The sequence below is a fragment of the Mesoplodon mirus genome (assembly GCF_964341445.2).
Source record: "Mesoplodon mirus genome assembly, chromosome: 15".
NCBI lineage: Eukaryota > Metazoa > Chordata > Mammalia > Artiodactyla > Ziphiidae > Mesoplodon > Mesoplodon mirus.
This window is the reverse complement of record NC_138991.1, coordinates 4,858,678-4,884,601: the sequence shown is the minus strand read 5'-3', so window position 1 is coordinate 4,884,601 and position 25,924 is coordinate 4,858,678. Positions and strand designations below refer to the sequence as shown.

Genomic DNA, 25,924 nt, shown 5'->3' with positions numbered 1-25,924 from the left:
ACCCATCTGGCCGTTTTTACCCGCTCCTTACAGAGTCCTGTGGGTGAGGCTCAGGGGTACAGGTATCCCTCCCCCCACCCCCACGCCTTCTTGCTCCTTTTCTCTTTGTCTCTCAGCGTCCCCACCCGTCTTCCTTTTTCCCTGTCGGGGAGCTCTTCTGCCAGTACCCTTGGCTTCTAACGGCGTTGACCAATGATCCTAGGCCTGACCCGAGCCCTTATGTGGGGCTGCAGATACTTCAAATGCAGCATGCCCCGAAATGTACGCTTCCCCACTGCCTTTTCCTTTTCTCTCCAAACCTCCTCTTCCTGCACATACCTCCTTGAATGGTACCCACATCCACACAGTGGAGCGACCGAACTCAGAAAGCCCGTGACTCGGCTCTCTCCCGTCTTCCTTGTCCCCTCTATGGCTGCCTCACCTTTCTCCCGGATGACTGTAATTAATAGTTTCTTACCTGGGGTTCCTGCCTGAGTCCTCTTTCTTCTCTCCATACTGATGGCACTTTCAAATGTGCAAATCTCAGCTTATCTCTTGCTTTTTTTTTTTTTTTTTGAAGTTTTGGATTTTATTTTGTTTATTTTTTACACAGCAGGTTCTTATTAGTTCTGTTGCTTTCTTAAAATCTTTAAATGTCTACCCATTGCCAAAAGAATAACTTCTAAATTCTTTAACAAGACCTGGAAAATCATTTGTGCCCTTGATCTCTCCAGCATCACCTTTCCTCATGCTTGTGCTCTGGCCTTTGGTTCTCCCTGGTTGTAGAGCTTTTGCATATGTTGTTTCCATCACTCAAGATGAGTTCACTCCTCCTCCTGTCCCACCGCTCCCTCCTGCACTTTGAGGTCCTTTTCCTGGCACTCCACTCACACTGTGCCTGTCCCCTGTGCCCCTGCGTGTATCGTGGTGAGTTGTGTTTGGTTACTTGCCTTCCTCCCCTGTTAATCAGCAAGGCCTTGGCCTTTTTTGGACCATGTCTTTTATCCCTGGTCCCAGTGCTTAGCATAATGCATGGCACGGGGCCCCTTCTCAGGGAGTTCATGTCCAGGCTGAGAAAGGTGAGAAGGGAAAAAGAAAAGAAAACTTTCTGTGCAAAGGAATGTGAAGCCCCTCAGCAAGGCCTGCTGTGTGCAGCTGATCGATGTGGACATAGTGCCTTCCACTCAGAAAATAAAGATATTCTACCAAGCATTGGTCACTTTTCTCTCCTCTGCACACTTAGGTTTCACCGCCTCCCCTCCTGGTGCAGGGCCTCAGCACTGCCCCCACCGCCTCTTCACCTGGTGTGCTTCACCCCGTTCCTTTTCCATCACTTGTGGTATCTTGCTCCACTAGTCAGCCTCTCTGTTTCTGGTGTCTCAACTTTCTGTTCTACTTGATGCTTTCCCAGTGCCTGCAAACATGGTTAAGTTTCCCCTTCCTAAAAGGAAATCACATTCCTCCAGATCTTCCCCCACTTTAGCAAATGCTCAGTCTTACATCACAGGTAAAGTTTTGGAAGCAGTGAATCTCAATGACTGGGTTACGTCTTCACTTTCCTTTCAGTTCTCATTCCTTACCCCTCCACTGAAGCCCTTCTCAGTTCACCAGGTTTCTCTTTGTGACTTTTGTCTTTGACTTTTCTGGTGAACTGCCCAGCCGTTTATCATCTCTTTTACTGGATGTTGACATTCCCCAAACTTCTGTCCTCAGTCTTCGCCATTTAAGCATTCTCTGTGTTGTCTGATTAATAGTCCCTTCAGCTCTCACTTCTACACAGAAAACTTTCATATCTCCATCTCCAAGCAGATCTTTTGATCTCTAGGCTATCTGCCTACCAGTCATTCCTGCCTATCTGGTGGTCATGAAAACACCTCAGGACTTGCCATATTCCGCGCTGCATTCATGGTTTATGCTCTCGTTCCCCGTTGAACGTGTCTGCCGTATCTTGGGAATGGCCCTTGCACCCAGAGGGGTAAGCCAGAAATCCTAACCTCGTCTTTCCCCGCCCCTTATCCCACACTGCTCACATCTAGTTGGTCCATTTTCATTAGCAGCGTCTCCTGCACCCCTTTGCTTCTGTTTCTGCCCACTGCCATATCCTGAGTGTAGGCCCTCTCTCTTCAGTAGTATTGCCCCACGTCCCAACTCCCTGTTTCTCATTTACTCCCTACTTCCCTCACCCTTCAAGCTATCCTGGATACACTTTTCAGAGTTATTTTCTAAAAATTGAAATTGATTATGTCATTTCTTTATTTTAAAACGTTCGTTGGCTCCCTCAATCCTACAGGTTAGTGTTCAGAATTCTTAGGCCAACATCACAGCCTTTCAAAACTGGGTCACACTTCTTTATTTTTAAAACAATCGGCTTTTATTCTCTATTTTAAACAACTAAAATATGCAAACACTCACACACACACAGATGTGTGAGTACATCTCCTCTTATATCTGGTTTCTCCTGAGTGCTGGCAGAGGTGGTGAATACTTCTCAGAACCCATGAGGAGAAGGAAACCCATTTCCCTTCCTCATACCTGCCTTCCTAGAGTCATTTTTAATATTCTTCCTTTCATTTCCTTCCACAGAGCTCGTTGCCAGACTTGTGTAGGTTTACGGTTTTACAGCTTATTTTTACTTAAACTATAAGCTTTTAAAAAGCATAAGCAGACGTGATTTCCCGCCACCCCTCCTGGTTCTCAGTTCATTCCCTCCCCTCAAACCCCTTCTTGCAGCCATATGGCCTCCCTTACAAAGGCCTCTTGCACTCGATCACACCGCACTGTGCTTACCCCAGGGCTTTTCCTCCAACTGAGAATGTAGTTCCTTCATCTTTTCAAACTCCGGGACTTGCCCTCAGTGTTCAACTCCCCACCCTCCTGTGTTTACACAAAACTTTATATATTATCTTTCACATGGTATTCAGTGCAGTGAGAGGGAGTGTACAACCCAGCAGTTAAGAGTGTGAACTCTGGGGCGAAAATGCTTGGATGTGAATCCTGGATCTACCACCTAAAAGTTAGATGACCTGGGATAAAGTATTTAACTTCTGTGCCTCAGATTCTTCACTTTGTGGTATGTTAGGAGAGGATTAGTGAATTAGCACATGTGAAGTGCTTAGAATAGACCTGTTAAGTGTTAACTAATGTTACTATTGTTTGATAATTTTTTTTCCAAGATACATCATTCCAGAGCCTCAACCCTAGAGATTCTTATTCATTAGTTCTGGATGGGTCCTGGGATGGTTCTCCCAGTGTATTTACTCTGTCTTTTCAGGGTTCTGGGCAGGAGCAGCAGTGTCGTCTCTCTAGCTTGGGAGCCTAGCACAGTACCTGGACTGTGCAGTCGTCAGTTACTTATTGAATGCCTGCAGTGTGCTAAATGTTGTCCCAGGTACTTGAGACACCGAGGTGAAAAAACTGACAAAACCTTCTAGTGGGGAAGATGGGCAGTATATAAAAGGATGGGAAATACGTATAATATGGTGTCAGATAATGGTAGGTGCTGAATGGGGGGTGGGGGTGGACGCAGGATAAAGGGGTTTGGTTGGGAGTGGGTTCTGTTTTAAAGAGGGTAACTGGGGAAGGCTGAGTTTCCGAGAAGGTGATGTTTGAACTGAGACCTGTGTAAAATGAGCATGCAAGCTGGGGGAAGAGCATTAGAGAGAGAGGGCACGGCAAGTGCATGGCCCTCGGATGGTGATGGGCTTGGTGTGTTCAGGGAGCAGCACAGTCACTTTGCCTGCAGTGGAATGATGGAGCGGTGCAGTAGGAGGTGGGCTCAGGGAGGAAGGAGGAGCTCTTGGTAGACGGGCCACGGGAAGGACTTTGGATTTTGTTGTGATGTGGGAAGGCACGGAGGATTCTGACCAGGAGTCTTTTTAAAAGACCATGGCCGGTGTGGGGAAAGTAGGCTGTGGGAGATGTGTGGATGGTGGTATGTGTGGAAGCCATGAGGCTGCTACAGTTATCCGTATCCCGTCCACCCATCGATCATCCATACAGTTATCCGTAACCCATCCACCCATCCGTCATCCATACAGTTATCCGTATCCCGTCCACCCATCCGTCATCCATACAGTTATCCGTAATCCATCCATCCATACACAATCCATACAGTTATCCATCACCCATTGACCCATCCATCATCCATCCACCCATCCATATAATCCACACAGTTGTCCATAATCCATCCATCCATCCATAATCCATACAGTTATCCATAACCCAGGCCAAGAGACTGTGGCTTGGACCAGGGCGGTGGCCGTGGAGAGAATGGGATGAGAAGTGCTTAGATTCCAAATCTCTTTTGAAGGTAGAGCTGGCTGAAAGGTTAAATGTGGAGCAGGAGAGGAAGAGAGGAAACTAAGGTAACTGCTTTTGGCTAAAGCATTTTGGTGAAGGGTGGTTTCTTTTCTTGAGATGGGAAGCAGTGGGTTTGGGGGAGGGGAATGGGACTCTGCTCTTTGGCCATGATAAACTTGAGAGGCTTAGTACAGCTGTAAGTGGACATCAGGGGAGAGGGTCAGGCTGTGGATATAAATTTGGCAATTCTCAGCTTACCGTTAGAACACAGTATAGGGAGGAATAATTCTTTCCAACTGAGAGATGACATAAGCCTTTCCAAAAGAGAGGACATTTGAGCAAAACTTTGAAGAATGAGTATGATTTCCAAAGTCAAGAAAGGGGAAAATAGAAGATATTTTTCACCGAAGTCTCACAGCCTTTTTCCGTGGCCTCTTGTTGAATTTAAGAAGCCGCTGACCTGGTTGATAATCTCTTTTCACTTGTATAGCCACTTAGGTTCTCTATTGAAAAGGAAACCAGAGCAAAGTACATACTAACTGATAAACCACATTCTGCTATTTCTCATTGTTCACAAATTGAAAGTTCGACTTGGACCATAGAGGTGCAGAATGCTAAGTGTGTTTTTGCTTCACTCCTCTGTGTCTGCTGTGAATTGGGATGTGTTGATTTTGGTGTGGAGGTTTTTCATATGTTGTCATCTCCACTGAAGGTTGAACATTTTGGGGAAGTTTTTACTTCTGCTGATACTGACTCTAGGCACTTGACTTGAACTGTTAATTTATAACTCAGTCAAGTTCCAGCCACAACCATGACCCTGAGCAATTGGGACCCCTTGCTCTCTAGTCATGCATATAACTCATTTGGGCATAATATCTGTCTTGATTCTTCCTGCTTTGTGTGAAAAAAAATGTCATGTTTTGCCACTCTCCTTTACAGGTAGAATTTTAATTGGAGTAGAATATTGCTTATCTTTTTGTTTAATTTCATGATCACCCTAATCACAAATTTGGTCTCCTAAATAAAGAAAAATTACTAGATGTTTGTTAGTCAACGGGTCAAAGATTATGCATTGAAAAAAAACTGAGTCTGAGATACTTTTAGAACTGATATAAAATTCACACACGTGTGCCATTACCTTAAAATAATGTTTTAGTGCTGGGTGTAGGTAGAATGTACGAAACTTCAGCTCTTATATAATAGTTTTAGCCATTTTTCTATTTAGAAAAGAAATGTTGCATTAACGAAAGTAGTCATAGAATTTATCTCTAGGGCTTCCCTGGTGGCGCAGTGGTTGAGAATCCGCCTGCCAATGCAGGGGACACGGGTTCGAGCCCTGGTCCAGGAAAATCCCACATGCCACGGAGCAACTAAGCCCGTGCGCCATAACTACTGAGCCTGTGCTCTAGAGCCCGTGAGTCACAAGTACTGAGCCCGTGTGCCGCAACTACTGAAGTCCATGCTCCAAGAGCCCATGCTGCACAACAAGAGAAGCCACTGCAATGAGAAGCCCGCACACTGCAATGAAGAGTAGCCCCGCTCGCCGCAACTAGAGAAAGCCCACGTGCAGCAACGAAGACCCAACACAGCCAAAAATAAATAAATTTCGGAAAAAAAAAAAAGAATTTATCTCTAGATGGGTAAAGGCTTCTAGTCTTCAAAGTTTTTACAATAGATTTTGTCAAATTTTGGGGTTTGGGTCTTTGTCTTGAATTAATGAGACCACTTCTACTCTAAACGTGTTTTAAATAATAATCTTGATTTTTATAAAAACTACACAAGAATGGCTATTGATGTATGTATATGGTTTTCAACAACTCCACAATTCAGAATTCTAGTATTTTTATGTATACAGAGCATTCTGGACAGGAAGAAAATTCTCTCAGAACATTGTCTGGATCTTAAACTATTGCTTTTTTCCTGTGGAAAAAAATGTAAATACACAAAAATACATATAATTTAATAAACACCCAAATACAGAATAACTAAATGTTAATAATTTGTTAGACTTGTTGTAAAGTTTTTCTTTAATCAGTAAACCTTCACCAAGAATTTGAAGACATGTCTCTCCTCCACATCTGCCCATTCATGCTCCAGATCTCTTCTTCACTTCCCAGAGGAATTTAGTGTGAACTATTTCCATTTTTTTTCTGTATCACCTAATGTGGTATTGTGGTGTATGTATCACGTAACATGTTTTTTGAGACCTATCTATTGTTGAAATACAGATGTAGTTCATTCTTTTTAATTGCTGTATAGTATTCCTTCATAAGAATTCAGCACGTTTGTTATATATATATATGTGTGTATATATATATATGTATTTTTTTTTTTTTTTGGTCTGTGTTGGGTCTTCGTTGCTGTGTGCAGGCTTTCTCTAGTTGGCGACGAGCGGGAGCTACTCTTTGTTGCGGGGCATAGGCTCTAGGCCCGCGGGCTTCAGTAATTGCGGCACACAGGCTCTAGAGCACAGGCTCATTAGTTGTGGCACATGGGCTTAGTTGCTTCACAGTATGTGGGATCTTCCCAGACCAGGAATCATACTCGTGTTCCCTGCATTGGCAGGCAGATTCTTAACCACTGTGCCACCAGGGAAGTCCCAACACATTTGTTCTTAATAAGAGTTCTTTATATATTCTAATAGTAATTGCTTATCTGTTAACATAAGCTCCAAATATCCTTCAGTTTCCTAAGGTGTTCCTTGCTGTCCAGCTTTATGTCTTTTGCAGGTAGCTTTCCTGAGTTTGATCTTACCCTTCCATAGTGCTTTATCCATTGGATTCTTACACTACAGTAGGGTGCCTTGTGGTCTAGTTTTTCCCACCCATGGAGTTGATGGGAGACTGAGTTTTATTTCTTTCTGCTCCAAAGGAGCTAGGAAACTAGTGAGTTGAATAAGCAGCCTTAAAGGTTGGTATAGTCTGTCTCAATCAAGCTGGCGTCTAGTGTGCCTTTGATGGCATCATTAGTCAGTATTCTTGGGTTTTGATTTCTCTTGCTATAATAATGGGTGTGATGTTTCTCAGTAGCTGGCCTTCTCCGAGGATATCCGGTAGGTTACTTTATTAATTTAGAACACTTTGCATTCTAAGATTTCTTTGGGAAAGTTATATGTATGTGTAGGGTTCTTTATGTGTGGTTCTTTCAAAATAAGAGATACATCATTAGGCTTTCTGCTGAAATATTGGAATCCACTGTCTGCCATTAAAGGCACATTGGTTGCAAAGCTTTATTTTTGTTTCTAAAGCTTTGAATTAACGTGTGAGCTAAGAATTAAATCAAGAAAATCGATTTTAAAAAATTATCTCCCAGTGTCCTTACTCTTGAATTCATGGTTATTTAAGAGCTTACTGTCTTTGAATAGCTGTTACTATGAAATCTGTTTTTCATTTTTTTAGAGGGGGCAACTTTAAACAAAATTATCATAGAATAATAATGACAAAGGCATTATTGACACAAGTGAACATTTTTAGTACCTTCAACCTGTGTATGAACAAAAATGTATCATGATTTCAGATCAGAGTTATGGACTAGGCATTCGTTTATAGGAAGCGTGTCAGAATCAGAGTTGAATCGCTTCTGAGGAGTCTGGTGTTCATTTGTGCTGCACACACTTACTGAGCCCTTTAATGCAACAGTGTGTTGTGCTGTTCTAGACTCAGACCTTCCAGTGCTGAATCATGTGGAGGTTCACTCTAGGTGGGAAACAGGCAGGAAAGGAACACATGAACTATCAGTCAGTGGTAAGTCTTAGGTAGAAGATGAAACGGGGGATAATGCTGCGGAGGGAGCAGTCAGCAGCCAGCTCAGTGCAAGTTCACCCCGAGCCTGGTGGTGCATCCAGGAGGGAGGGTGCAGGAAGACTGGAAGCATTGTTTAAAATAGATAGAAGTGTGGCATGGCCGTTTTACTAATTTGTTCAGCATATTTATTGCGCATCTGCGCTATGTCTGGAAGTGTTCTGGAAACTGATGATCAGTGGTGAATACAAGAGGGACAGAAAAGTCTCTGTGTTTTTGGAGTTTACATTCTGAAAGTGGAAGCCTTGCATAAACAAGAAAAATAATGTGAGGATTGGTGCATTGCAGATGGTTAGGGAAAGTAGGAAGCAGTAGGATACCTTTAATGAAAATACACTGTCAAAGGATAAATTTTAAAGACGTCTGTAAGATATCCAACAGATTTTTACTTTACAGTGTCCATTTCCCTCATCTTAATATACTTTTACAATAGACTCTATGCATCAGAGTCTGTTGTATTGAAACCTAAAGCATAATTTCATTGTCTTAACAAAATCCATCATCAGTCCTAGGCTTCTGGAGACAGATTATTACCTTTCCAAAAGGTAATCTTTTCAGAGTTGAAATGAAATATGGTAACTTGTTTTTCGGAAGTGTTGAAGAAACAAGAGATATTGTACCTAAATTGTGTTTATAAAAGAGTATAAAATAATATAGCTCTTTTTATGCAGAGTGGAAAAAAACTGTTATGGAGCTAATAACTTTAAATTTATATCTGGAAAGCTGAGAGCTGATAGATTATATATCAAATTGGCATATAACTTACTTGGTAACACATAGTTTGAGTTTCAAAGTATTGTGTCTACATCAGGACACATATTACAAAGGAAGGATATGTATTTGCAACACCAGAATTTAATGAACTCCCGAAAATGGAAGAAAAGCAAAACAAAGCATCTTTTTTCATTTATTTATTTATTCAATTATACATACACAATATATTAAAATCAGTAATATTTGCTATCTGAAACTGTGGGGGTGCCACCAACAGTGGATTAATATAAAGACCAAATACTTTTTTTTCCCTTCTTTTTTGGGGGGAAAGAAAAAGCTTTATTTTTTTTAGAGCCGTTTTAGGTTCACAGCAAAATTGAGCAGAAAGTACAGAGAGTTGCCCCGGCCGCACAAATGCACGGTCTCCTCCACTGTCAACGTCCAGCACTAGAGTAGGACGTGCGTTACAGTTGATAAAGCTGCACTGACACGTCATTGTCACCCAAAGTCCGTAGTCTGCGTCAGGGTTCAGTCTTGGTATAGTACATCCTGTGAGTTTTGATAAATGTATAATAACATGTATCCACCAGTATAGTATCATACAGAATCGTTTCACTGCCCTAATAACTCTCTGTACGCAGTCTCTGTATCCCTCCCTTCCGTCTTAACCCCTGGCAACCACTACCTTCATAGTTTTGCCTTTTCCTTAATGTTATGTAGTTGGAATTATACAGGTTATAGACTTTTCAGATTGGCTTCTTTAACTTAGTAATATGCATTTAAGGTTCGTCTGTGTCTGAATTTTCATGGTGTGATAGCTCATCTTAGTGTGGAATGATATTCCATTGTCTATATATACCACAGTTTATTTACCTACTAAAGGACATCTTGGTTGCTTTCAAGTTTTGGCAGTATGAATAAAGTTGCTGTAAACATCTGTGGGCACATTTTTGTGTGGACGTGAGTTTCCAGCTCCTTTGGGTAAATACCAGGGAGTGTGATTGCTGGATTGTGTGGCAGGAGAGTATGGGTTTTTTAAGAAACAGCCACACTGTCTGCCAAAGTTCCATACCATTCTGAATTCGCAGCAGCGAGGAATGAGAACTGTTGCTCCACATCCTTGCCAGCCTATTATGCTGTCAGTGTTTTAAATTTTGGCCATTCTAATAAGTGTGTATTGGTATCTCATTTATTGTTTTAATTTGCAATTTCCTAATGACATATGTTGAACATCTTTTCACTTGTATATTTTTTCCACCTGTATATCTTCTTTACTGAGGTGTCTGTTCAGATATTTTGCCCATTTTTTTTAAGTTCAGTTGTTCATTTTCTTATTGTTGAGTTTTAAGAGTTCTTTATATATTTGGGGTGACAGTCCTTTATTAAATACTTTAAATATTTTGCACATATTTTCTCCCAGTCTGTGGCTTGCTTGTCTTCTCATTCTCCTTAACAGTATCCATTGCAGAACAAACATTTTTAATTTTAATGAAGTCTAGCTTATCAATTATTTCTTTCATGGTTTGTGCCTTCCGTATTGTATCTGAAAAGTCATCGCCAAACCCAAGGTTATCTAGATTTTCTTATGTTATCATCTAGGAGTTTTATAGTTGTGTGTGTGTGTGTGTGTGTGTGTGTGTGTGTGTGTGTGTATCTATCTATCTTTGTTTTCTAGTTGAATTGCTAAGGAAAAATATTACCCCTTAAATTCTGTCCTGCTCTTTACATATGGGGTGATATAATATGCTTAAGGTTACACAGATAAGTAAGGTCAAGATTGAGTTTTGAGTTCACTTGGAGTTTCACTGTCACCTTTTACAGTCATTGGGACCTGAACGCTTAAGTTATTCTTTTGTGAAAATGGTTATTTGCATTTTCTGAAAGGAAGAGTTTTGTTGTAGTCTTCTCTTCCATGGATCTTGGAATGAACGATTGCAGGAAGGAAGTACTCTTACACCGTGCATAGATTGCTAAAATGTTTAAAAAGTTAATGGAATACTTTTTCCACAGAATGCCCTTGTGTTTCTTGATTGATAAGTTTATCTAGCCATTTTTGATGAAATTGTCAATACCTGAAACCTGATGTCTTAACTGTTGAGAATCTCGTTTGCTGGATTATGACCTTCTTTCCTTGACCTTTAAAACCAGCGCTTTATAATTCTGAGACTCCATTTTTGTAAGTAAGACTGAAAAGTTAACTGTTCCTGCTTTTACTTTTAATGCTATGCATATTTCTGCTGACATCGTATTATTTACTTTCTTTTTTTTTTTTTTTTTTTTTGCGGTAAGCGGGCCTCTCACTGCTGTGGCCTCTCCCGTTGCGGAGCACAGGCTCCGGATGCGCAGGCTCAGCGGCCATGGCTCACGGGCCCAGCCGCTCCACGGCATGTGGGATCTTCCCGGACCGGGGCACGAACCCGTGTCCCCTGCATCGGCAGGCAGACCCTCAACCACTGCGCCACCAGGGAAGCCCGTATTATTTACTTTCTAAGGCCAATTCTAGATCTTCTTACTGTTTTAAAATACACACTTTAAAATGACAATAAGCCAAACCTGGGTGGAGGAAATAGTTTATACTGTGCTTAGTTTTATCTTAGTATGTTTTAGAGCATGTCGTGGAATTCATATTCACGTTAGTTAATGCTATTCATGAGCATCTATCAAACTCACAAGAATTTTCGCAGATGAATATGCATAATATAGGGCATGAAGAACATTATTCAAATTGTTAAAAAGAAGAAAAATTAAAACTTTAAGGAATATTCCTAATTTCTCCCAAATTCATGTTGCTTCATTTTTTTGGACCTCCTTTTTCACGTTAGATGTTAATTCTTAAATATCTGTATAACTATCTGAAATAAGGACTAGAAGATTAGAAAGAAAAATGCTTAAAAGGAGGTGCTGCAGTACTAGAGATACCAAATCATTTTTTTCATCTTTTAAAAGAAAAAAGTCTAATTTTTGAAGATTTCATTTGTAAATTGACTCTGTACTATATAAGCAATGTTTAAGTTCATTGGTGATAAATACACATGTTGGTATAGTAAAATCCCATTTTTTACATAATGCTTTAATGGAAATGACAGTTTTATGAAATGAAAATGACTAGTAAAAATATGAATGATTCTCATAAGCCCTTACTGCATCATTTTTACTGAGGTTTTTGTGTATTCTGATTCATTAATACAGGGGAAAAGGAGAACAGTAACATGGTTTATTTCCTATAATTACTCAAATCGAATAGAATTTGTTTTCAATAAAATTCTTAGAGTAAATTGCCCAGGGAGAGGAGAGAAGGGTTGGCCTGTTTTTACAAAATGTCATGATTTTTACACATGAGACTTTGCTGTTTTATCAATGATGTTGTTCACTTGCATATATTTTTAGTATAGTTTCTTCCAGATTTTTAAAAATAAAACCTACATAAGCCCAAGAAATCTCTAACACTTAATGGCTCAGGATTGAGTGTTGAGGGAGAAATCTGGGATATTTATTTTATTCTGCTTATTACGCAAATATCGTTTGTCTTTCAATAATATAGACTACTTTTTAGGTGAATCTTATAGGCTGAAATATTATTTAGATTGCTATGTAATGGGTTAACTGGTGGAATTTCCAAAAGCAGATTAGTGTTTACAGTTAAATTTGCTTTATTTTTGTGGAATACCTAGAAGAAAAGGTCATTGTACAGGATAAACACACTTAAACTCCCCCCTCTGATGAGGCAGGGTGAGGAGGAAGAGACAGGAGAAACTGAGCTGGAAACAAGTAAGTACTCTTAATTTCATCACAGTGAAATCTTGCCAGTGTCCCTATTTTCTGCTTAGTATACTTCAAACCACCTTAGAAAATCCTCTATTTTTTTGGATGTGTTTGTGGGCCCTTATGGATTCTTGGCATTCTGATCTGAAGATGTTTCCACGTTCTTGAGGCAGAATTTTGTTGAAACAAATAACTTTAAGCTTATATCTGGAAAGCTTTAAGGCCTGTTAGTTTATGAAGCACCTTCAGATTGTCAGTGAGGGTAGTGTTTTCCCCCGTAGGCCTTATATTTGAAAGCGCACCCCTTTTGAGGTGTCTCACAGTTTTTGTCTGTTTTCTTCTCCTTTCCCCCCAGCATTGTGGGGTCATTTGAGCTGGAGCTCTGCTTATATGATTGGCATGTGAGTCCTTGTGATTGGCACCTTTTACCTGAGGGCCAAGGAGTATATGGACATCGTGATTGTGCCCGTGTAGGTCTGTCTGAGCTTGTGTTTGTGTGTTTGTTTAATTGCTTTCTTTGACTCCAGAAAACTGGAGTTGTGTGTAGTTGTTCTTTTTTTCTTTTATCATTGCTAGAGTGATATCCACTTCCAGCAAAGAGACTTAATGGGCGGTCAGACTTTCTCCATCTTCATTCTGAGCCAGACTGCGCGTGCTGGAGAGTGGAAAAGGGTCGAGTCACGGAGAGCGGCTGCCTCCAGAATCCCGAAAAGACTGCCTCAGCACCAAGTGTCTTTTTTCTCCCGAGAGGCCAAAAATCTGATACAAGGGTGGAGCGTGGTCAGCATCTGGCTGTCCCTCACTGTGGCTGAAAATCCTCTTGGGCCACAGGGTACCCACCCTCCTGTGTAAGCTTTTAGTTCTCAGTAAGGAGATGACTTAGCATGTCAAGAGAGGGTTATGTGTGATGGAGTCAGTAGGCGGGATGAGATAGCAGAGGCCTTGCCTTTCCCCGTGCCTGGCCACAGTTGGACCTACAAAGTGCCTCGCTCTTGTGGCGTCCAGCTTGACTGCCATGGGGCCAGAGGCGGGGCTTATTGGAAAGGTAAGCAAATGGAGAAATTCTGTCTAGGCATTTCATTCTTTTTTTTGTGGGGGGGTGGGGCTCTGCTGCGTGGCTTGTGGGGTCTTAGTTCCCCGACCTGGGATTGAACCCTTGCCCTTGGCAGTGAAAGCGTGGAGTCCTACCCACTGGACCACCGGGGAATTCCCTAGGCATTTCATTCTTGAAGGTGTCATTGCTCAAAGAATGGGAGTAGCTTTTAGTTTAGTAACGACAAAACAATAGGTAACCTAGTAGTATAATCAGTCCTGCTATAATGCGGCATATGCGTTCCTAAAAATCGCCATCCTATACAAAATAGCACAGTAAAAACCATAGGACTTAAGAGGAGGAAACGAGGTTAGGTGCATAACACTCAAAAGCTTTGCTGGTCACACACACACACAAAGATAGGAACCTAATACAAGCAGAAGCACAGTTTTGCACACGTTAAATGGCTCGGAAATATATACATACTATAATAAATGTGGCACTTTACCTTGAAAAAGACCTGAAGTTTGCCTGTGGACGTGGGCGCTGGAAGAGTTGCAGTTTGTGAGGTAGTGAAGTGGAGGAAGGAGGGTTACCTGAAGTCACAGGGAAGGTGACACAAGGTGAGGATGGGGGTGTGGCCCCTGTCCCACGCGGTGCACGGAGGTGCTGGTGAGTGATTGAGGTGTGTGTAGTTGTGTACTTTGTGTATTTCTGTGCCACTCGGTGCAGCTGGGTGCAGTGTTCTGTGATCACTTAGCATTTCTTGCAGACAAAATCACACATAAGCAAATGTGAAATTCATTTTATGCTCAGATTGTCCCCATAATATTCACATCAATCACACTGAAACAGATTCACGTTTTCAGAATAAGGTTTCTAGCAGAACTGGCTGTAGTTTATTTTATTGGAATTGAGTCCCTTTTCCTTTCTTTCTTTTCACTGTTATTGATTTCTTAATTTATATTTGTTAAGCCCATATCAGATTGATTTTTCATGCCCAGAGCACCTCCAGAGGCGAGCAAGCAGCCTGAGAGTTTAATTTCGCTAGTGGTACTCCACGAGGTACTGTCCTCCTTGCTGAGTGACTCTCAGTCAGTCTCTGTCTCTGTCTCTGTCTCTCCCTGCCCCCTCTCTCCACGCACACCCCTTTACCACATGCCAGGCACAGTGCTGGAGATATAGAAACTGGTAAGGTATCATTCTTGTCCTCAGGAGCTTAGAGTCTCATTGACAACTTTTCAAGGCGCAGATTTAAACGTCTTGGTTGTGGATCTTCTTAGGGAGCAGATGCACCGCCTGCGTGTGTTTCTTAGTTTGTGAACCCAGGAGCACACCCATCTCCCCACCCCATCTCTTACTTCCTGTGCGTGTAAAGATGGCGTCAAGAGCTTGCCTGGAGGAAACACAAAGACGTCATCGACTCACATAGTGAAAAGATGGGAATTTGAAAAGGGGTTGAAGAGGTCCTAAGAGACCTTGTAGTCCCCCCACCCCGACTTCTTGATAAACCCTAGTGGTCAGGTGTTGGAGAAGTTTCACAGTCACGTAAATGGTTTGATCCCATTTTTGTTAATCCCCCTCCTCACTCACGTATGTGTGTACTCCTTGTGTAAGCATGCGTGATGTGGAAAGATGTCCCATATTGTGAATATTAGTTACCTCAGGGGACAAGGGAAAGCTTATTAACTTCCTCTTTATACATCCTTTATTATTTGGCTTGTTTTAAGAAGCATGTTTTACTTTTTTAATTAAAAAATCTAATAAAGTAGAAAATGAATAAATAATAATGATAAAAAAATACCCTCAGGGCACTTTGTTTCAATCTCCCTGGTACCCTGGGTAGTTAAAACTGAACGTGATGTTTCAGGGGTGGGCTGCCCAGCAGGACTCTGAACTTGCCGTAGCCTAAGATGATGTTAACTTTTCTGCAGCGACACTGTATTGCTGTGGGGGCAGTTTGTGTGTATAGACCATTAACACCTCAACGTCTTTCTCGCCTCTCTACTACTATTGGCATACTCTGCCTTTGATAATCATTTTGGACCCAGGTCTAGTCCTTTACATTCTCCCTGTTAGATTTCATCTTGTTATTGTGGAAATCAGTGTTCAGCATAGGTTAAGAACTGGCCTTGGATTCAGGCTGCCTGGTTACAGATCCTAACTACCACTAACTAGCGTGAAAACTTTAGACAAGTAGTGTTTCCTCCCGAGCCTCAGTTTTCTCCTCTGGCAGTAATCATGAAGTTGTGAGGTGTCACGGAGATACCGTATGCTAGAACACTCACTAGGCCAGGTGCCTGGTGGCGTGGTGAGCACCTGGTGAATGTTAGCTGTTAGTGCGTCAGCCTCAGCTGGTCTCTCCTGTCCATCATAATGAGGTGGTTTTGGATTAATCATATTTGCACATCCCTCCTGACCCCAGACCATAAATCAGTCTTTCTTCTAAACGATCCTCCTGAGATCCCCAATCAGTCTCTGTCTCATTCCACAGGTCCCTTCACCGACGTTGTCACCACCAACCTAAAGCTTGGCAACCCGACAGACCGAAATGTGTGTTTTAAAGTGAAGACCACGGCACCACGTAGGTACTGCGTGAGGCCCAACAGTGGGATCATTGATGCAGGGGCCTCTATTAATGTATCTGGTAAGTTCTGAGAATGAAGGCCAACAGGGTGGGCTAAAAAGGCCCCCTAGAAGTAGTGGGATCTCTTAAAGCTTGTATGTGCAGTACAGCAAAATAATATGGTCGTTTTCTCCCCCACAAGCCCCCGCCCTCTGATTAAAAAGCCCTGTGGGTCCCACTCACCTGTTTTTCTCCCATAATTAAAGTCTCTTTAGTTTAATGCTTACAGCCTTCGTGCCTCAACAGTTAGAGCAAAATGAAAGTGGTAACTTCAGACTTTGCTTCAGAATGAGTTTGGATTTCACTCCCTTGAAATTAAATCTGCCCTTTGGCAGTAAATAAAAAAGGGCTAAACAAACTTAATTTTACTTTGTGGGAGAAAGCTAAATGGAGTTATTTTCTTATTTAAGCTAAATGATTTCTGACATTAAGCTCATGTCATTTCCAGTGATTGGTAACTGCACTTTACTGACTGTGAAAGGGTAAGGGAGATGAAGGCTGAGGAAATTGGAATATATTCAAGGGTGCAAGTTTTGTGCATGTCTGATGGGTTTTTTCCCCTCCTGTCTGAGAGGGCATATATTTTCCAAAGTCCAAATTTCGGAAAGATGCTGGTAGAGTGCCCAAATTGAGAATTGGATTTCAGAATTAAGGAGATGTAAGTGATGGGTTTGAGTTTACATGTATTTTAGACATGGAATCAACTTCTAGCTCGTTAGGACTTCTGGATCCAACAGTGCTTTTTGTATTTGTGGAGGAGCTCTGGGGGAGTGTGTGGTGATCCTTTACGGATCAGGAGGGTGTTACAGAAGGTTCCGCATCATTAGAAGCTACTACTCATTTGAAGTGGGTACCTGCCTGGCTTTTTTCATGACAGATTTTGATTGTGATACATGTGGCTCTTCATTTGACACCTAAAAGAAAATGACTCACCTCTTTGGAAAGATATAAGGTGTTTCATTATCTGATCATTTCTGCGAACTCTTGTTCCCTACACCCATTGGTCTCTCTCATTATGGTGCGCCCACACCAGCTGTCCCGTTGTGTGTTTGTCTCTGAGGCTGCAAGACCTGATTTGGACTCTCACGTCGGGTTATTATCCAGGAGAAATCAGGAGGGTGGCAGCCAGCATGTACTGAGGGTCTCCTCTGTGCTGGGCCTGCACACATGTCATTATGTAATTTCTGTTATCTGCCCTGTGCAGAATGCACTGTTACCCCCATTGTACTAAGAAGGAGGCCGGTGGCCACAGGCTCACAAAGCTGGCCAGTGACAGAGCCAAGATGTGGACCATCCTGTTTGGCTCTGATGCCCAGACTCTGAACTGCAGCATGCTGGTCAAGGAAGGGGCCCAGGATGTTGGCATTTCGGCGTTCCTTGGATCCATAGGGTTTCAGTTTTTCCGTTGAAATCAAGGGCAGCTGATATCTTTAATTCCCTTTTTAAAATTGACTTCTTTTTTACCTCTTGATTTCCTTGCCCATGTCAGATTTGAGTAAGGTTGTCAGTAGATGAGACTTAGATGTTTTCACGGTAAACGTGGGGCAGCAACGTCGTTTTCTGAACAGCCTCAACAGGCAGCTGTGCAGCGTAGGTGTGCTTTCCAATATGAAATATAAACGTGTGTGAGTATATGTGTATCTCTTTCAGAAAGATTCACCCCTCCCTCCCCCATCAGAGGAATGTTTTTTTAAAGTAATAACTAACCCTGGGCATTTGTTTTGATTTATGTCTGCCTCCTTAAGGAAGACCAAGATTTTGTGGTTGTGGCCTTCCTTTTGCAGATAAGAAGGTAAGGTTCAGAGAGTGGGCGTGAATTCCTACAGGCACATGGGTGACCAGTGGCCGAGCTAGTATTGGAAGCCAGGTGTCTGTCCTGATCGAGTGGCTCTTTGGTGACCCTGAACTGCCTCAGCAGTGTTAGGGGACGGCCCCACTTCCAAATGAATGTAAAACAAAATACCTTGGCTCTCAAAACGTCATGTACTTGGGGAAATAAGCCACTGAATAACAAAACGTCCATGTGTCTGTGGGCCTTCCTCCTAATGAGACAAGATTATGTTTACACATGAGAAAGGCCTCCTTTGTTTTTATTTGGTGTGTATCGGTCTCAGTGCTTGGGGTGCACCTGGGTAAAGCCAGATTTTGTCCCATTTTCGGGACGGCCTCATCAGTCGGCAGAGGAGACCGACCAGCCTCCACTTGCTGTAGTTTTCCGTGCCGAGGGGCCGCTGTATCATTTATTAGACATTCATGTCTTGGGGTAAAAGCACCGCACTTTTCCAAGGGTCCTGTTAAAATGCAGCCACGTGATGGCATCTGGGTGAGGACGTGGGGTTCCCGGGTTCCCGCGGGTGAGAGAGACTGTCCTCAGGAGAAGGAGGCGCCCGGCGGCCGGGCAGCGCAGAGGGCTTGGAGGCCGGCCTTCCCTTCCCGCGCGCGCCCGGCCGAGCTGGGCTGCACCCGCTCTACTCAGAGGGCGTTAGAGCTGGGCTTCGGAAACCTGAACGGGAAGCCCAGCCCTGCTGTTTAGCCTGTCGGCTGATCTGTGCCAATACTCTAACCACCCTAGGTTCCAGTTTTCTCATTTGTGAGGTGGAGAGAATGGTATCCGCCTCACAGCGTATTTACCAATGCTGAAGAATTTTAACGGGAAGCGTGGTACAAGAGTGGGATTGCATTTTTCTTCCACTAGCTTTGACAGAAACTGGCTAGTTTCCGTTGAAGGTGGATCGTACATATTTGAATTGCCTTTTTAGAAATAAATCAATTCTATACATTTTACTAATTTATGAAATTTTTCTAACTCTAATTTAAGAAGAAATTTTTGTTTTTCTTCTTTCTGTAATATGCATTTGTTTTATAGTGAAGAGTCACTAGTACATTTTCAAATACAGTCTGTAAAAAGGAGGTCATCAACTCAACTGAAAATACTACCAGCATTGCCCTGCCTACCACACAGAATGTCACAGCATACCTGGAAAGGACATGACTAGTACATTATTTTTTTCCCATCTCTGAAAACCCTTGGGATGTGCTAGCTGATAGGAAAGGTGATAAATCATTCTTTGAGAGAGGGGGGCAAGGAGGATGGGGAAGAGGAGGAGGAGGATGGTATCTACCCGTGGAGCTGGCAAGACCGACTGAGGTTTGAAGGCACACGGATCAGGGTTTTGATGGGGGGTTGAGACTTTCTAGCTGTCAGATGTCTTTCAGACACACCCTGTGAAACTCTTCTCAGCTGTCAGCTTAATCTGATATTCACAGGACCTTAGGTTATGCATCAAAAGTCCAGACGCTGACCTGTCATGTATTTTCTTCAGAAGATGGCACATCACTCATTGGGTCCTTAAAAAGCAGCAGCAACAGCTCTTGTATAAACTCAGGTGGTAAAGTTACAGTTGGAAACAGGTATAACCTAAACTTCTTGGGTCGGTAGGTGAAAACATGTGGCCTTTGCAAAGGGGTGTTTTGGGATCCGGTCACTCGGGTCTCTGATTGACTCCTTTTCTTTGTCCTTTAGATAGGTGCTCCTTGCATCTCTTTCTGACAGCCTCTTCTGGGATCTGTGCCTGTTGGATGAGGCAGGCAGTAGGTGGGAGGGGTGGTGGGTGCTTTGTGTTTGCATTAATTGGCCCAGAATGCCATGGTTTTGGCCCCTTGCCCCTTGATACGCACCATCTGCTAGAGACGGTTTTGAATTATTCAAATCTGGACCTCGGCAAAATAGGCACACTTAAATGGAGATTGGAGAAGAGGAGATTGGATTTTTTCCTCTAGAGATTTTAAATGCAAGGAAAATAGAACTTTTTGAATTAATGAATTGTTTGAAGCAGCGGGGTGTCTCTCCATTTGTTCTAGCTTTACAAAATTAAATCTGTTTTCTGAACTGTCTGGTGGGAAAATATTTTTAAGGTAGATAATTTCTGAAAATGTCTGTGGTAAGCTGTTAGTGGTTGTGGATTTTTTTTTTAATACTGCAGTTTAATCATGAGGGGGTTTTCCATTAATATTCCAAACCATGTTTGCCAGCGGATACAGCAGATGAAGTGGTAAAATTATGGGCCCATCAAAAATACTTAGGCTTCCTGTAATATGATATTAAGTTTAATATTTTTATAACCTTCACTGAATTCTAATTTCACTAAAGTAGCAAGCACGCTTCCATTTGCAGTTCATTTATGCATATTGGTTGCCTTTGTACCAAGGAAATTAGAAATGCAAAATATCTGTTTGGGGGGGGCATTGGAAAGAGTCATTAAAGATACCAATATTTAGGTACAGATATACTTTACTAAGTGTACCCTGGGAATTGAAAATGGATTAAAGACAAACAAACACAAATCTTCTAGTGTCTGAATCTGTGTTTTAAATTAAAATTCAAAGAATTGAGCAGTGTTTATTCCTGACATATAGCCCTTTTCAGCACTTATTTCAATCACATTTAAAGCATAAAGTTCTTCCAGTAAAATCCCGAGGACAGAGAATGAATATCAGCAACTCTTCTTGGATGGAAACATTGGTCAAGTAATGTAATTGGGTAGTACTGCAACTGATAATTAATCCTTTTAAGATTTTGCTGACTCAGTTTAAAGGAGCTGCTTGCTTGCCCTGGACCAGCCAACCTTGGGTTGCAGCTTTTAGGTGATTAGCATCCGAGTATAAGTGCACTGCCCTTAGAGAAAGAAGTCAGGGATTCATGCGTCAAGTGCTGATAGTGGGAGCTAAATTTGGAGGTTTGGGCATCTTAACAGCCACATTCTTCTTCATTTGATCGTTTGCTTTGGAAGTCTCTGAAAAACAGAACCTTTTTATAAGTGGTTTTCATGAACCAGCTTTATGATTCTCAGTTAAGAACAACTCATATTCATACTTAAAAGATGTCTTTAATCTTTTTCACCAGATGAGATTCTGGTTTTTAAAAAGGGGGGGGTAGTTACCAATAGTAATTAAGCTTAATCGTGCTTTTAAAGATTTTTTTTAAGTTTACAGTAGGGACTTCCCTGGTGGTGCAGTGGTTGGGAGCCTGCCTGCCAGTGCGGGGGACCCGGGTTCGAGCCCTGGTCCGGGGGGATCCCACATGCCGCGGAGCGGCTGGGCCTGTGCACCACAGCTACTGAAGCCCGTGTGCTGTAACTACTGAGGCCCGCACGCCTGGAGCCCGTGGTCCGCGGCAGGGGAGGCCACTGCAGTGGGAGGCCCACGCACCGCAATGGGGGGTACCCCCCGCTCGCCGCAATTTGAGGGGGCCCGCGTGCAGCAACGAAGACCCAACCCAGCCAAAACTAACTAAATAAATGTATAAAAAAAAAGTTTACTGTAATATTGAAGTTTCTTAAGGAGAATCCTATGTTTCACTTTTTATGAGTGTAACACGATTTCCATATTATTTACATTTTTCAAAGATCATGATCAAGAGGACTTATCCAAGTCCATTCAGTACACCTCACTTAGTTGAAGGTAACTTCAGCTCCTACAGTGTGGCTGAGGAGCAAAAGCCAGGCGTGACTTCGGAGCAGCCAAGAGTCATGTTCTTTTCACTGGTTACGGCACCTTGCACATTTATACACTTAGGCTCCCTAGTCTTGACTCTCCTGTTGTACTCTTACCTTAGACTCTCTGTTAACCCTGTTCTGATGCCCAGCCCATCACAGGCCACAGTGAAGGGCACGGGCTGTGAGCGGTGGCCACAGTGACGGCCTGGACAGGACAGGAACACTGCAAAGAACAAGTACGGGAGAGAGAACACTGGGGATCTGGAATTGCCTGAGCCTCCGGGCAGACCGTTCTCCCTGTGCGGTGGGTCAGTCCCGAGAGACCTTGCTTGTGGGCCATATTAAGATAGCATGTAATGGATGTTGATAATCAGAACACGAGAGTACTCAGGAAAGGCTGATGGTGTTCCAGTATGAAGTGTTAATGGAGATGGGAAAGTGTGTTGGAGCTTTGAGAAAAGATGTGCATTTTAAAAGATATTTATAAAGAAGAGTGAGTCAGCCATGTTCTTTGGCCAGTGCTTGTATATGGCACACCTCATTTTCCAGTGATACTGGGGTACATTTGCACTGTAAACTCCGCACAGATAAATCAATAAGACTCTGAGGGGTTTGTTATCTAAGATGGGCTGTACTGAACTGGAAACTCCTGTAGAGAGCACAAAGACAATTCAATGTCAACCAATTTATAAATAGATAAAATTAATTATTTACCCTCTAGACTCTTAGCTCCATCCATGGGTCCCTGAATAGACAGAGGTCTAGGAAAGTAGTCATGTTTTCAACATTTGGAGCATCCTAAAGGAAACAATACATGTACTCATGATAAGGGCATCCAGTCTAACTAAGATGTCCGCTTTGCTTTAGGCTAGAATTCTGTCACCTCGTTGTGGAACACTGGTTATCATAAGCTGATGACAGAGTTCTGGTTTGTCTCTGATTCGTTTCAAAAAAGTGGAGCAGGGACTTCATTATGACATTGTAAATGCAGGTGGGTAGAGAACAGTCTTTTGACACAGGCATGAAAGCAAAGACAGAGAGAGAGCGCGCAGTGGTGATGAGAGGATTGGAAACCACTGTCTTAAACCACGAGATGAAGAGTGAGTGGCTCTGGGAAGTGGGGCAGAAGAGAAGAGAGCTGGTTGAGGGTTAAAGAGGGTTTCCTCTCTCTCTGCTGCCCAGGGAGGTTTCTGGGGGGAGCATGATTCCGGAGGGCTTTGAATGTTGGAAGGGAAGAGAGGGCGTACTCTTCAGCCAGTGGAAAGCTGCACATTAGCTCCCAGAATGTGAGGTAGCAAAGCATGGAGTCCTGGTCTCAGCTTAATTGGGTAGAAACGGCGAACATGTGGGGAGAACTCTGTGTCAGTAGTGTCCGCTGGTAGAATAAGAGCCCCAGTAAGATGAGAGTGTGAAATAGCATTCCAGTAGCAGCTGCGGCGTGAGGAGGTGTCGTGCAGCACGTGTTCTCCAGGCGGGTGCCTGGACCAGCAGCGGCAGCTGGGAACAGGTTAGAAATACGTATACTCAGCCCCACCTGTTGAATCAGAAACTGGAGGTGGGACCCTGCCACCTGTGTTTCGACAAGCACCCCAGGTGGGTCTGATGCACACTGAAGCTGGAGACCCCCTCATGACAGAGTCAGACTAGTGGCAGGTTCAGAGTCCGATGAAGCCCGGGGGTGTGTGACATACCGAGATGTGAGTAGGGCAGGGGGACCGAGAGGGATGTGCCAGCCTCCTAGGCCCAACATGATAAGAGGAGACTTGGGTAACGACAGGAGAACACCTGTGTGCGGGGGTGTGGCCAGCACCATGTGCACACCTGTTGGACCAGCAGGGAAGCCTATTGTTGGATCTTATCAGTAAACTGAGAGAACCAGGCTGTGGACTTGAATTGATTGTTTTTTACTTGGGAAATAGGCTTTTTTGTAGCAGGTTTTTGGTCCGAGGAATATCGTGATGGTGAGTAGGGTGTTTAGGGGGAGATTAGATTTGTAGCGTTACAGGGCTCTGCAGGGCAGCTTGTCAGAGAGACCGGGAGGAGGCGGGGAGATCTAGCTGGGAAACTTAGATGTTGGGGGGGTGGGGCTGAGCTGAGATTGTGGTCATGTGAACAAGGAGAGGGACATTTTAAAGATAAAATTCTGAGATTAAAAAAATAATAAAGCGTGTGTCGAGGTGCTTGTTAGACTTTTATTCATTTGCTCTGTTGCCATTATGATGCAGATGAAAATGATCTGTGACTTGCTCGGGTTCTCATAAGAAGCTTTTATGCTGCATTTAATCAAGTCATTTCTCCGAGGGGCGTGTGTGTGTGTGTGTGTGTGTGTGTGTGTGTGTGTGTGTGTTAAGCAGCATATATACTGCATTTCTTCTGAAGAAAGTCTGATCTTATTGATCCAGTGTTTTATGACCATGAAGGCCCTTTCCTAACAGGATCCCACTTTCACAGTCTGCAGTACAGCAGACATTGTATCACACAGCGTTAATGCTGGTGAGTGGTGACCTGGTCTCCAGGCCGTCTCCTGGTAACGGGCTTCTTTTTAGTGTAGTATCAGCAATACATTTTTAAAAGTAGGATAGATGGTTCATTTAAAAGGGTTTTATCATTAGTGTCTCTGGTATTCAAGTGAAATAAATTAAGTTAATGGGAAGCTCTTTTCTAGCCTGTCATGGAAAAAAGTACATAATTTCTGTCACAATTTGCATGTATGCAGCTGAAAGCACAAACGTTTAACAACATTTATTCTGTCGTGTTCTCGTGAAGTTCCAGCTAATAGGGTATAACAAATTGAATTCGACATGAGGTGATCGTAGCTGAGAAATACAAACTTTTGGACATGAGTTGGGGGCTGTGTTCGTTCAGCAGGGTGCAGATGCTGAGGCCCAGCGAGGGTTTATGAAATTTCACAAAGTCTGGGTGCCACTTGCCCTCCTCCCTCTTGCACACTGATTGGGGAGCCCACAAGAAAGGAGCGATGGTAGGTGGCAAACGCCTTCTTTTCCACCTACTGTTCCAGGTGGAAGGAGAGTTGCTGCAGAGGGGGAGGGGCCGAGCACCCGTCTCACACCCGTCTCACACCCGTCTCACACCCTGCGCTTCCTGAAGTTCACCAGCAGCCACCATTTTCACTCAGCTTAAAGTTTTCACCTTGCCAGTCTCACCAGTGCATCGGGCATCTGTGTTTCTATTTCATGAGTCCCAGCCTTTGCAGAAGGGGTAATTGACCTGCCACCTCTGCTGTCCCCAGTGCTCCTGTAAGGTGATCAGTTACCACCAGTACCCACCTCTTTGTGTGCTTACATTCTTGTTGAGCTCGGAGGTCTAAATGTCAGTTACATCCTCTTGAGGGTCTTCTAGCTCTGCACGGTGGCGACTTGGCAGGCAGCGTGCTCTAGGCCTGGAGTTGGACTGATGCCACCTTCAAGGTCCGAGGGTGGCAGGAGGTCTCAGACAGCACCCTTCTCCAGAGGTGGAGCAAGAGGTTGCGGGGTGGTTTGGTTAGCAGAGCACAGGGAACCCCAGTCCCCTCCCTGTAACGGACACGTGCGCGTGCACGTGCGCTTCTGTCTCCACCCGAGGCCTGGGTACCTACGGGACTCGAGACTTGGTTTGTGTGAGGTTGCTTTCTCTTTCAAACTGCACAGTCTCCCAAGAAGGGGGCTACACAAAGCCACCAGTGCCTTCACTTGAGTTATTGACCAGAGCATTTTCCTCCTGGAGGGGCCTGCGAGACAGCTTGATGTAGAATAACGGTGGTCAGACCTTTTGGTCTCAGGGCCCCTTTACACTCTTAGAAATCAAAGACCAAAAGAGCTTTTTTTGATGTGTGGGTTGTATCAATATTTATCGTATTGCAAATTAAACTGAGAAATTTAAAAAGTATTCTTTAATAACAACTTTAATAAATACAATTATATGCAAACAGTAACATTTTTAGTGGAAAATAACTTTTCAAAAAATGATGGCTTTATTCAATATGTTTTGCAAATCTCCTTGATTTCTGGCTAAATAGAAGACAGGCTGGATTCTCTCAATTGCTTTTCAGTCTGTTATAATGTGTTGTTTTGGTGAATATATATGAAGTAAAACCACCTTTACCACAGATATGTATTGGAAAAGGAAAGGGTATTTTTAATAGCCTTTTCAGATAATTATAGACATTATTCTTTGATACTATACCAAAACTTGACAAGTGACACTTTCTTAAAGTTTA

General features: G+C 43.1%; 1 protein-coding gene across 2 annotated transcripts in view; it reads left to right on the top strand.

Annotated features, from left to right (window-relative positions):
- Positions 1-25,924, top strand: part of VAPB (VAMP associated protein B and C) — a 49,087-nt gene that overhangs the window by 10,030 nt on the left and 13,133 nt on the right. The window contains exon 2 of one of the 2 annotated variants that reach the window (XM_082643965.1): positions 16,082-16,171. In XM_082643965.1, the coding sequence (XP_082500091.1) occupies positions 16,082-16,171 (90 nt within the window). Of the gene's footprint in view, positions 1-16,081; positions 16,235-25,924 lie in introns of both variants that reach the window. The other variant, XM_082643964.1, reaches the window with a different exon arrangement.